This window comes from Lontra canadensis, unplaced genomic scaffold (genome assembly GCF_010015895.1).
Source record: "Lontra canadensis isolate GAN:19392208 unplaced genomic scaffold, GSC_riverotter_1.0 scaffold2, whole genome shotgun sequence".
NCBI lineage: Eukaryota > Metazoa > Chordata > Mammalia > Carnivora > Mustelidae > Lontra > Lontra canadensis.
In genome coordinates, this window is record NW_022630996.1 from 67,414,101 (window position 1) to 67,427,644 (window position 13,544).

The 13,544-nt window shown below is 36.8% G+C and overlaps 1 protein-coding gene across 8 annotated transcripts in view; it reads right to left on the minus strand.

Annotated features, from left to right (window-relative positions):
• RUNDC3B (RUN domain containing 3B) overlaps positions 1-13,544 on the minus strand; it is a 150,649-nt gene that overhangs the window by 19,757 nt on the left and 117,348 nt on the right. For 5 of the 8 annotated variants that reach the window (XM_032875967.1, XM_032875931.1, XM_032875941.1 and 2 more), the window contains one exon: positions 3,613-3,759. The exons of the other annotated variants lie outside the window; for them this stretch is intronic. In XM_032875967.1, coding sequence (XP_032731858.1) covers positions 3,613-3,759 — 147 coding nt within the window. The remainder of the gene's footprint in view (positions 1-3,612; positions 3,760-13,544) is intronic. 8 annotated transcript variants of the gene reach the window in all.

Sequence of the window (13,544 nt, forward strand, 5' to 3'; positions counted from 1 at the left end):
TTAAAAAGTTAAAAAAAACGTTGGGATTATATTTTCAGAATTGGGGATCTGCTGGTCACTTTAATTTTATGTAACTTTTATAAACTCTAACAAAGTAGAGTTGAGGACAGTGGGTGAATGCATATTCTGAAACATGGAAGATACAAAGTTATATAAGAACCAAACGAAAGAGATTATATAGAACATAAATAAAGATTCCCCGAGAAGTAGTAGGTGCCATGCAATTTATTACTGACTTGAAGAGGCATTACCCCCAGAATTACACATGAAGAAGGTAAGAGGTGCTGCTTACTATTGTTACACAGCAAGTAGGGTAGCAGAGATTACTTCCAAGTCCTGACCCTAAACTCTGGGTCCAGTGATCTCCATACTACAGCCCAGCTGCATACCTTCTGTTCAGGAATGTAGGAGGGCCATCTAAAAGAGCACCAATATGAATAGTAACGCCAGATGAAAGGATGATGCTGAAAAGGGAAGAGTATTCCCTCTTCAGCAAGTGGAGCAATTGAGTCAAGGAGCATAAAGTCTGGATCCATGCTAGACAGACCAACAAGCGATTTTACTTCTTTTTTTTTGTGATACTGCAATTACTTTTGCTGCTGCCATAATACTTCATAAAAGCCAGTCATTATTACCACATGCAAAGGTAAACTAGAAATAACTCTTCCACTCAGACTCACTGGTTCCTCAAGATGTAGGTCTTACAGGCAGGTCTACATACAGGTCTTTCGGCTAAAATATTTTACTTCCTATTATCTAAAGTGACAATGTGGTTATTGCAATAAAAAGCATACTATTAGTCTTTTAACATATCAGGAGTTAATGTTATAATATTTTTACAGTTACAAAAGCAAGAGCATCTCATGTGTTATAGAGAGATAAGTGGACCAATTACTGCAATAGATTCTGTTTTTCAGTCAGAAATCAGAAATGTGAATAAACTAATATTCTTTTATTACTTGTATATGTCATAGAAAAATAAAATTATAGACCAACATAAGAAGATATATTCTAGTTGTTTATAAATTTCAAAGGGTATATAAGGGAACTTGGTACAATCCATGAAAGACTCAGTCAACACCTAGAATCATACTTAGCAACATGGTTAATAGATGTTGAAGAGAGTTCTACTGATTCATTCTATAAGCAGTCTGCTCACTTTTCCCTACCTATCTCTAGCAATCAGTGAAACAAACAAACCAAAGAAGCATTTTTTAGCAACAGAAGGTCAAACTTATTTTGAGTACTCCCTTTGATAGATGAAAAAAATCACATAGTAAAGCAGTTAGAAATTGCCTACACTGAAACAATCCCTGTAGAAATGTCTGGTTACTAACTACCTAGTGAAAAGCACTCTAAGAAGCACAGATGGAAATGTGTGTCTCTACCAGTGAGGTTTAAAAATAAGGACTTAAAAAGAAGAGTGGAGAAGAAATTAAAAAAAAAAAAATAAGAGGGCAGGAGGAAGGGAGGGGAGAAAGGAGGAAGAGAAGAAACAGAGGGGGAGGAGGGAGAAAAGGGAGAGAACAGAAGGGGATAGAGGGACAGAAGGAAATCATTAGAAAACTAGCCAAAGAGAGGAAAATAAAGATATTGAAAAAGTTATCAAGATGGGAAGAGTGGCTAAAAGCCAAAAGAAGGTAATACAATTCTTATGTTATCTTTCAAAATGAAGATACTCCAAAAGAATATAGCCTATTCCAAAGGAATGCAGCTCTCTCAACATTTCAACACTATGACTTAATGTAACAGTCCTAAATAGTGGGACAAAGAAATACAAAAAGAGGGAAAATTGGACAGCCACATGCAGAAAAATGAAATTGGATCATTTCCTTACACCACACACGAAAATAGACTCAAAATGGATGAAGGACCTCAATGTGAGAAAGGAATCCATCAACATCCTTGAGGAGAACACAGGCAGCAACCTCTTCGACCTCAGCCGCAGCAACATCTTCCTAGGAACATCGCCAAAGGCAAGGGAAGCAAGGGCAAAAATGAACTATTGGGATTTTATCAAGATCAAAAGCTTTTGCACAGCAAAGGAAACAGTTAACAAAACCAAAAGACAACTGACAGAATGGGAGAAGATATTTGCAAACGACATATCAGATAAAGGGCTAGTGTCCAGAATCTATAAAGAACTTAGCAAACTCAACACCCAAAGAACAAATAATCCCATCAAGAAATGGGCAGAAGACATGAACAGACATTTCTGCAAAGAAGACATCCAGATGGCCAACAGACACATGAAAAAGTGCTCCATATCACTCGGCATCAGGGAAATACAAATCAAAACCACAATGAGATACCACCTCACACCAGTCAGAATGGCTAAAATTAACAAGTCCGGAAATGACAGATGCTGGCGAGGATGCGGAGAGAGGGGAACCCTCCTACACTGTTGGTGGGAATGCAAGCTGGTGCAACCACTCTGGAAAACAGCATGGAGGTTCCTCAAAATGTTGAAAATAGAACTACCCTATGACCCAGCAATTGCACTGCTGGGTATTTACCCTAAAGATACAAACGTAGTGATCCGAAGGGGCACGTGCACCCGAATGTTTATAGCAGCAATGTCTACAATAGCCAAACTATGGAAAGAACCTAGATGTCCATCAACAGACGAATGGATAAAGAAGATGTGGTATATATATACAATGGAATACTATGCAGCCATCAAAAGAAATGAAATCTTGCCATTTGCGACAACATGGATGGAACTAGAGGGTGTCATGCTTAGCGAAATAAGTCAATCGGAGAAAGACAACTATCATATGATCTCCCTGATATGAGGGAGAGGAGATGCAACATGGGGGGTTAATGTGGTAGGAGAAGAGTAAATGAAACAAGTTGGGATTGGGAGGGAGACAAACCATAAGTGACTCTTAATCTCACAAAACAAACTGAGGGTTGCTGGGCAGAGGGGGGTTGGGGGGGGTTATGGACATTGGGTAGGGTATGTGCTATGGTGAGTGCTGTGAAGTTTGTAAACGTGGAGATTCACAGACCTGTACCCCTGGGGGAAAATATATATATATATATATATGTTTATAAAAAATAAAATTATAAAAAAAAAAAAAAGAAATACAAAAAGAATCTTATGACCCACAGGTGGAGTGATTATATTTTCTATAGCCTCCAAAAATTAGATTTCTCAAAAATAAACAAAACTCTCTCAGACCCACCAAGAACAATATCTTTTCAATCTATCATGAGATGGAATTTTGTGTTTTCTAACTAGCAATAAAATTAATCCTAAGGCAAATACAAATACCAAAGCTAAAATTCAAAAATAGATGGCTCATTAAATACAAGTTCATAGACTTAACTGAAGGACTGGCTGAAGACTTAAAGGAGAAGCAGGTAGCTGGTACAATACTGCATAAGAATTTCTTAGATATTTTACTTCCCCAGGGTGCCTTGGCTTCAAAACGTTAACATATTCACTGCCTTAATCTGACTTTATCAAGCCAAAGTAGTCTTAAATTCTACTTTTGCCCTAAGTTAATAATGAATTCAGAAAGAATAAGTGAGAAACCAAAGTGGATAACCATGTGTTTGGGTACAACTAAATTTGTAATTAGTTGGAAAAAAAAGTATTACACTTACTCATACCACTGTTTATTGTGTTTTCGGTAAAGCAACGTATCCAAGGCAACAGCATTGACATCCAGAGCTCCTGGGGAAGGCCACTGGTTGGTGAGGTGGGCAGTTAACTCTTGTCTTGATCTTAAATCATTATTCTTTAGCACAGTCCTGTGAATATTAAGATGGTGAGTGCTTTTGTCTTCACTGTTCTGCAATGGCAGAGGAACCTAATGGTATTAATCTGGCCCCCAAAATTCATTTTTTAAAAATGGTATGTTAACAGATTGTCAACAGAGCTATCGGGGCTATTAATGTCTCCTACCACATGTGGTTTTCATTCTTTCTCTACAGGCTACAACAAACCACTAACATGTGGAGTTCAGACTTCTGATCTTTTCCACACAGATATTACTAAAGGACTAAAGGTGCATCTTGCACCTTACCTAAAAAATTTTGGTATCTTAAAGTTATAGATTATTAGATTCCAGTTAAAATAAGAAAGGATTCCATGTATATGATTTTCTAGCATCAACATTCACTCAATTAAGTTAACTTAGTAAACAAAAAAGAATTAAAATGAATAAAAAATAAAACTAAATGCAGAAAAACACTAAAAAAAATCCATAAGGTGTCTGGAATTTTTTAATAGAAGTAACTACCAATAAACCTTTATGAAAATAGTTAAATCAATGATAACTGAACACTATAACCCACTAGAAATATTTCAACTACGGAATGAAGCCATTTTAACAGTTCACAATTTACTCTCGGTTTTGTAGAACCATTACTCATTAATAAAAATTTGCAAAAGAGCTAACTTTGGGCCAAAATTTAAACCTCACAAACCAATCAATAACTGTCACAAGACTAATTCAGCATTTGAACTGGTGGTTAAAGATAAATTTAAAAGCATAATTCTGTTTGCAAAGGCCCTATTCTACCTCTAAAAAGCTTCAAAATACCATGTAGGCAAGACCCCTTATATAACAGGAGTCTGTGACTTTGGTTTACCAAAGTCTGAGCCATCATCTCAGAAGCAGGGAGGTACTACGTGTCTGCCGCTAAGTGTCTGAAACAATCGTCCTGCTGTGGGTGGCAGAGCAGTGGTGTGCCAGCAAGACAATCCTGCACACAAAAAAAGAACCTAGACAATACCTCTAGCTGTAAACTATGACTCAAATGGAAAATTTGGTTTTTATATGTCTCTATGTATTTATATGTCTCTAACAGGCTACTTATGAATATTTCTGCTTTTACAGGTATCTGTGTATACTTTTGCTCCATCTATGCCACGAACAAACATTAGTTGAAGTAAATACCAAGTTTAATCTCAGAATGGAATACTAAAAATGTGAAAGAGGCAGAAGAAGTCTGTGAGAAGGTATCACATTAAGATATTCTTGTAGGCTACCTGAAACAATTTCGTTTCACTGGAAAAAGAATGAAAATTTTAAAAAGGACTTTTAAGGTACTTTAACATGGGTTTTTATGAAAATAATAGAGTTCAGAAAAACTTCAAGACTGACAGAAAATCAGGTTAAGCAGAAATAGGGTTACTGGCCAGAGAATCTATTAAAATAAGCCACAATTATTTTGGCTTCTCTTACTAGACTTTTCTCTTTCACATATTCACTCTCTCTAGGGTCTCAGAGAGTGTCACTGGGAAACCCAACTTCGATGTCATCACTGTTTACAGGAAACAGAGCAGAATGCAAGAAAGACAATTATGCATTTTTGAGGAAATGACATCAGAAAATTCAGTCAATATAAGTAATTGAACAACTTCCAATTTAGAATATATTATTCCTGGAAATTGAAAAGTTTTACACTGCATAAATGAAAGAAAAGAACTAAGTTTCACGGAAGTTTTTACACAGTACTTGTCCCTGGAAAATTTTTGCCTAATGACAACTTATCGTACTGTCTTTAGAATTCTGTGTTTAGAAATCCCAATGACATTGTTTCCTATGGGCAGCTGCCCTGTGCTTTGAAACAGGAGACAGAGATTGCAGTGTACTGGACAAGCTCAGCTTCTATCCAGGCTGCACCTGCTTTCCACCTTCTGTGACAAGTGTGGAGACAGACAATACTGGCTTTGTGCTGCCACAGCAAATGGGAAAGGTTCCTAGAGAATCCTTGTGTAAGGCCGCTTCTCTCACTGCTCTACTATACGAAGGAACAGGCAAGCGGATTTAAGGGATGTAGAAAACCCTACCCCTGAATTCTGAATCTTGATTCCATCTACTTAGATAATGAAGATACAAAGCAGTTTATTCATTCTAGCAGTGGGCTCTGACCAAAATGACCAGCACAGAGACAGACCTCAAGTTCCTACTTGCTAGCTCTGAAGTAGCTCATCCTACCTCTCTCCAAGCCTACTTTTCCAGTCTTTCTTTCCATTCCTTGAGTTGTTGATATCAATCTAAGGAATTCCATTTTTGCTTAAGAGTTGACTGTGCTTTCCTACAATCAAAGAATCCTATTACTCACTGAGAACAAGCAGAACACACCTAGTTAACTTTAAGACCTACACAAAGGTAATGTAAATGAGGTTAATATGGAAAACGAGGATATTTTTCTCATTGGCCAAGCTTAAAAATAGGTTCATCTTAAATTACTCAAATTTTCTCCTAGTGTGAAATCAGTGGCAATTTAAGGTAAAATTATGTGATTTTTAGCATTTAACTTTACTTAGAACTCTAACCAATGTTAACACCAATAAGCTAATCTAAAAATTAAATCATTCTATACGAGATAGATTCTGCTTATCATTTCTGTCTATGATACAAGTCTTTCACTAGCAACTGAACATCTCTCATTAAGGTAATAATTCTACAGAAAGGTACAATAAAGGAAAATTATTTATTACAAAAGTAGCAGCAACATATTTATCACAGCTAATTTTAAGAACTTTCCTGTGGTAGCTACCTTAAATTGCTAGAGATATCATTTCTCTTCAGATCTTCAATAGGAATTATGCAAGAATTTGGCCACAAAAATTCTAATTTAATCCCCCTACTACTTTACTGAGGTATAATTAGCAATTAAAAACTGTATACATCTAAAATGTACAACTTGATTTTGTAGACATAACAACATAATCACCACATTCAAGCTAACTAACATATCCATCACCTCACAGTTGAGTCTTGTGTATGATGGGAACACTTGAGATATACCCTCTTAGAACACTTTAGGTATACAATACAGTACTAAGTATACTCATGTTGCTGTACATAGATCTCCATAATTTATTTATACATCTTGCATAACTGAAACATTTTACTTTCTGAACATCATCTCACTTCCCCCTCTCTCCAGGCCCAAAGGGGTACAAAATGGTTGTCCATTCTAATCTCTGCTTCTATGCATTTGACTATTTTAGATTCCAGATATAAGTGAGATCATGCACTATTTGTTTTTCTCCATTTGGCTTATTTCACCTAGCATAATTTCCTCAAGTTTCATCCATATTATTTCAAACAGCAGATTTCCTTTTTTTAAGGTGGAATAATTCTCTATAGTGTGCTTGTGTGGATAAAGACACAGGGTCTTCATATATCACATTTTCTTTATCCATCCATGAGTTTCCTTCCACTTCTTGGTTATTGTGGTTGAGATATATATATTGAGATATAGCATGGAAACATCAGTTTGAAAAACACATGGTATATATGGAAAGGAGATTATTTACTAATTTATTTACTAGCAGAATGTGTGCTTGTGGAGCAGGTATCTTTAGGAGACTTCTCCAAGAACAAAAGAGCTGATGGGTACCATTTCCTTACCCTGTCCCCCAGCCTGGATATGCAGACACCTGCAGAACTACTGTAAGCACTCTCTATGTAGCTTTTTAGGAGTGCCTCCCACCCCTGTTCTCTCCTGTGGACTGCCCCCTCCAACCTCCACTGGGTAGCTCTACAAAGTGGCTCCAGCTCCCCTCCCATAGCAAACCTACTCACCCACTACACTTATTAAAAGTGTGCCCTACCCCCACAATGTTCTGCAGACCCACACCATCCAACCTGCCCTAGGCAGCAGTCCATCCAAAGAGGCACCACAAGTCTAGCACTGTGCAAGCAGCCCGACAGTGTCCCGCACCACTCCAAAAAGACTGTTGCCCTGATGAAAGGGAAATACACCCATGCACTAGCTCTACTGCAGTCCCAGCAGCGGCCTGGGGGCAGACACCCAGTCTGACCGCAGGCCCCACCCACCAATGAAAGTCTCTCAGGGTATAACAAAGAGAGAGCGACCTGTCGTTTGATGTGACCACAGTTCTGGCAAATGCCTAGTCAGACCCAATTCAAGTCCAAAGACCCACTAACAACAAAGGGACCAAATGCTGCTTGAAACAGGCAAAAGTGCCATCACAGATGACAGAAGGGAAAAGCACTCAGTCACAATGGTAAGGGGCATGCAATACACATAGCTGATGCCTCTGAAGCTCCAGGTTCTGGTGAAGAGGGGACATAGCCCTGAAGGGCACTATAGGAACCTTTCTTCATAAGGCAACTACTTTCAAGAACAGGAGACTCATATGACTTTCCTAACACAGAGAAACAGACATAGAGAGTTAGACAAAAATGAGGAAATAGAGAAATATGTCCCAAATGAAAGAGGACTAAATCATAGCAAGAGAGTTAACAAAACAGAGACAATCAATATGTCTGATAGAGAATTTAAAATAATGTTCATAAACATAATCACTGAACTTGAAAAAGGAGTGGAGGACCTCAGTGAGACCCTCAACAAAGAGACAGAAAATACAAAAAAGAATCACATAGAGATGAAGAACTCAGTAACTGAAATTAAAAATTCACTAAGAGAATAATGAATTAATTAGAGGAAGTAGAAGGATGGATCAGTGACCTGGAGGACAGTGTAATGGAAAGCAATCAAGCAGAACAGGATAAAGAAAAAAGAAAAAGAAAACAATTAAGAATAGATTAAGGGAACTCAGTGACACCATCAAGTGTAATAACATTATACTATAAGGATCCCAGAAGAGAAAAGAAGGGGGCAGAAAATTTATTTGAAGAAATAATAGCTCAAAACTTCTCAAATCTTGGGAAGAACACAGAAACCCAGAACCAGGAGGCACAGAGATCCCCCAATGAAATCAATTCAAGGAGGTTCACACCAAGACACATAATAATTAAATGACAAAAAGTAGTGATACAGAGAAAATCTTAAAAGCAGCTAAAGAAAAGAAAATAGTTACATACAAGGGAAACCCCATAATGCTATCAGCTGATTTCTCAGCAGAAACTTCATGGGCCAGAAGAGAGGAGCATGATATATTCAAAGTGCTGAAAGTGAAACATGTGCTGCTCACAATAGTCTATCCAGCAAGGCTATCATTCAGAATAGAAGAAAAGATGAAGATTTTCCCACACAAACAACAATTAAGGGAATTCATCACCATGTAGCCAGCCTGATAAGTAATGTTAAAGGAGATTGTTAGAGTGGAAATACTATAAATAAGAGCAAGAAAAGTAGGAAGCACAAAAGCACTAAAATTAAGTATGTATACAAAAATCGGTCAAGGGATTCATGAAATAGAAGGATGTAAAGTATGATACCATATGTAAAAACATGGGGGTTGGAAGTAAAAATGTAGTGCTTTTAGAATGGGTTCAAATCGAAGCGACCATCAACTTAATATAGATTATTATATGCAAAGATTTTATATATAAACCTAAAGCTAATCACAAACCAAAAACTGGTAATAGGTAAAAAAAAATACAGAGAAAAGAATTCAAGTGTATCGCTAAAGAAAGCTACCAAACCATGAGAAGAGAGCAAGAGAAGAAAGGATCAGAGAAGAACTACAAAGACAACCATGAAACAATTAACAAAATGGCATTTAAATACATACCTACCAATAATTACTTTGAATGTAACTGGACTAAATGCTCCAACCAAAAGAAATAGGGTGACGGAATGGATTAAAAAGCAAGATCCATCAATATATTGTCTACAAGAGACTTACTTCACAGCTAAAGACACATGCAGGTTGAAAGTAAAGGGATGTAAAAACATCATGCAAGTGAAAGATCAAAGAAAAGAGCTGAGGTAGCAATACTTATATTGGACAAAACAGACAAGTACTCATGCTGGTTCAGTCTGTAGAGCATGCAGCTCTTGGGAGTTGTGAGTTCAAGCCCCATGGTGAGGACAGAGGTTAAATTAAAAAAAAATTTTTTTTTAATTGGACTTTAAAACAAAGACTGTAACAAGAGACAAAAAAAAAAAAAAAAAAAAAGACACTACATAATCATAAAGGGAAAAATCCAGCAAAAAGATGTGACAATTGTAAATACTTATGCACACAGCATGGGAACACCCAAATACATAAAGCAGCTAATAACAAACATAAAAGATGTAACTGATAGCAATATAGTAATACTAGGGAACTTTAACACCCCACTTACATCGACGGATAGATAATCCAAAAAGGAAATCAACAAGAAAACAGTGGCTCTGAATGGCACATTGGACCAGATGGATCTAACACATATATTCAGAACATTCCATCCTAAAAAAGCAGAATACACATTCTTTTCAAGTGCACGTGGAACATTCTCCAGAATAGATCACATTTTAGCCCAAAAAACAAGACTCAACAAATTAAAAAAAAAATCTGTAAAAAACTTAAATATATGGAAGTTAAATAACATGCTACTAAACAATGAAAAGGCCAACTAAGAAATCAAAGAGAAAATAAAAAATACATGGAGACAAATAAAAATACAATGTTCCAAAATCTTTGAGATACAGATAAAGCTGTTGTAAGAGGGACGTTTATAGCAATACAGAACTACCTCGAGGAGCAAGATAAATCTTAAATGAACAACCTAAACTTATACCTAAAGAAGCTAAAAAAAGAAAAATAAACAAAACCCCAAACCAGGAGAAGTAAATAATAAAGATTAGAACAGAAATAAAAAGCAATAGAATTTAATGAAACCAAGAGCTGGTTCTTTGAAAATACCAACACAAATAATAAACCTTTAGCCACATACATCAAAAGAAAAAGAAAGAGAAGGCTCAAATAAAAAAATCAGAAATGAAAGAAGAGGAGAAATAACAACCAAATCACAGAAACACAAGCAACTATAAGAGAATATTATGAAAAATTATATGCCAAAAATTGAGCAACCTAGAATAAATGGATAAATTCCTAGAAACATATAACCTCCCAAAACTGAATTAGGATTGTTATCCCCATCATCTATTTCATCCATCCCCTCACCCACCTCCCCTTTGGTGACCATCAGCTTGTTCTCTATAGTTGAGAGTCTGTTTTTCGGTTTGTCTTTTTTTTTCTTTGCTCTTTCAGCATTTTAATTTTTAGTAGAGACCCATCCCAGGTAAAATGTATAGTCCCAGTAAAAGATACTTCATTGTTTCCAAAAAACCTATTTGCTTCTAACGCTTCAGTTAATATTTTATCATACTAATCTGCCTCATATGTTTCGTACCCATATTTCCATATATGCTCTTCTCTTTACCCAGAATAACCTTCCTCTTTTTCCTCTCACCTGGTGATCTAAAGAGCTTCTGAAAAGCTCTATTCAAACATCAACATCTTAGTGATGCCTTCTCTGGACCACTATTCCTGTTCTACTTACATAAAGTGCACATACCTTTATTACTATACCTATACATATGTATCTCTATACACATATCACACCATTTAGATTATCAGTCAACTTTGATATCCTCAAAATTACCTTATTCAGATTTATGTTTTACTTGTTTTAAAAAAGGTTTATTTATTTTTAGAGAGAGAGATGGGGGGCTGCATGAGTGGGAGGCAGAGAGAGAGAGGGAGAGGGAATCCCAAGAGACTCCATACTGAGCATGGAGTCCCACACAGGGGCTTGATCCCACAACCCTGAGATTATGACCTGAGCTGAAACCAAGAGTCAAATGCTCAACCAACTGTGCCACCCAGGTGCCCCCTTATTCACACTTAAATTCTCAGTATCTAGCACAGTTCCTATGAGAATGTAGATACTCAATAAGTGTTTATACATTAGAAAATATTATTTCAAAGGTTTATCTTTCTAAAATGGAAATCTGATCTGATATAATATTGGTAACTCCACAGAGCTCCTTAGCATGGCATATAAAGTCTCTTCTCATCTGGCCCCACATACATACATGCTTACCCTCTATGTTTGAGTAATAAGGAGCCACCATGCCGCTCCCTATATTTGCTGGACTCTTTAATCTTTAATCAATTTGCTTTTGTTGTCTTCTCTGCCTGGGAGGCCCATCTTTTCCCATAGTAGTCTATCAAATGTCAAAAACACTTTAATGAATTAGTATAAGCATCTAGTATAACCATCTTAAACCCTTCCCAGTTCATTCTCCTTTACAATGAAATCCTTTGTTTCCCACTGTATCCCATACATAACTCTATCATAGCACTTTGACATCTTATTGTTCTTATTGTTTCTATGACTGTGGCCTCTGTAAGCACTATGAGGACAGGAACTAGACCATATTTATTTCTATATTCTTAGCACCAAGCCAAGTACCTAGGATAGAAGGGCTCAATAAATGTCAGCAGAATAAACAAATATTGAACTATAAGTCAGCAAATTTTATCATTATCAAAATAAGCTATAGCCTACTCTTTTTTTAAATTCAAAGGACAATACAGAATCTTAAAGAAAAGGAACTTTGAAAAATAATATCCTCAGGGGGAGACAGAAAATACAGAATATACTATACTTTAAAACTCTTAGAAGGGCACCTGGGTGGCTCAGTCAGTTAAGCATCTGCCTTTGGCTCAGGTCATGATCCCAGGGTCCTGGGATTCCTTGCTCAGTGGGAAGCCTGCTTCTCCCTCTCCCTCCATCTGCTGTTCCCCCTGCCTGTGCTCACTCTCTTTCTCTATGTTAAATAAATAAATACAATCTTTAAAAAAAAAACTATTAGATTTTTATTTCCCTGATGCCAAGTGATGTTGAGCATTTTTTCATGTGTCTGTTGGACATCTGTATGTCTTCTTTGGAGAAATGTCTGTTTATGTCTTCTGCCCTTTTCTAGACTGGATTACCTGGTTTTTGGGTGTTGAGTTTGATGCAGCCACTCTGGAAAACACTATAGAGGTTCCTCAAGAAGTTAAAAGTAGAGCTACCCTATGACCCAGCAATTACACTACTGGGTATTTACCCCAAAGATACAAATGTAGTGATCTGAAGGGGCACCTATACCCCAGTGTTTATAGCAGCCATGTACACAATAGCCAAAAGTGGAAAGAGCCCAGATGTCCATCGACAGATGAATAGACAAAGATATGGGGTGTGTGTGTGTGTGTGTGTACACATATACAAAAACACACAATGGAATATTATTCAGCCATCAAAAGGATGGAATCTTACCATTTACATTGATGTCTATGGATGGAATGGGAGGGTATTATGCTGAGCAAAAAAATTCAATCAGAGAAAGACAATTATCATATGGCTTCACTCATATGTGGAATATAAGAAACAGTGCAGAGAACCATAGGGGAAGGGAGGGAAAACTGAACGGGAAGAAATCAGAGAGGGAGAAAAACCATGAGAGTCTCTTAACTATCGGAAAGGAACTCAAGGTTGCTGGAGGGGAGATGGGTGGGGGGATGGAGTAACTGGGTGATGGACATTAAGGAAGGCACACGATGAACCCTCGGTGTTATATATTAGTGGTGAATATCTAATCTCTATATCTGAAATTAATGATGTACTATATGTTGGCTCATTGAATTTTAATTAAAAAAGCTATTAGAAATTAAATACCAATGCATCTTTCTTGTTTAAAATAATAAAACATTTAGGTAGCTTTCATGTCTAGGGAAGAAATTTAATTCTGTTAAGACCATAATAAATATCATTGTGTTTTGCTAAACATCACAACAAACTTCTAGTCTAGTAGTTCTCTACCCTGACTAT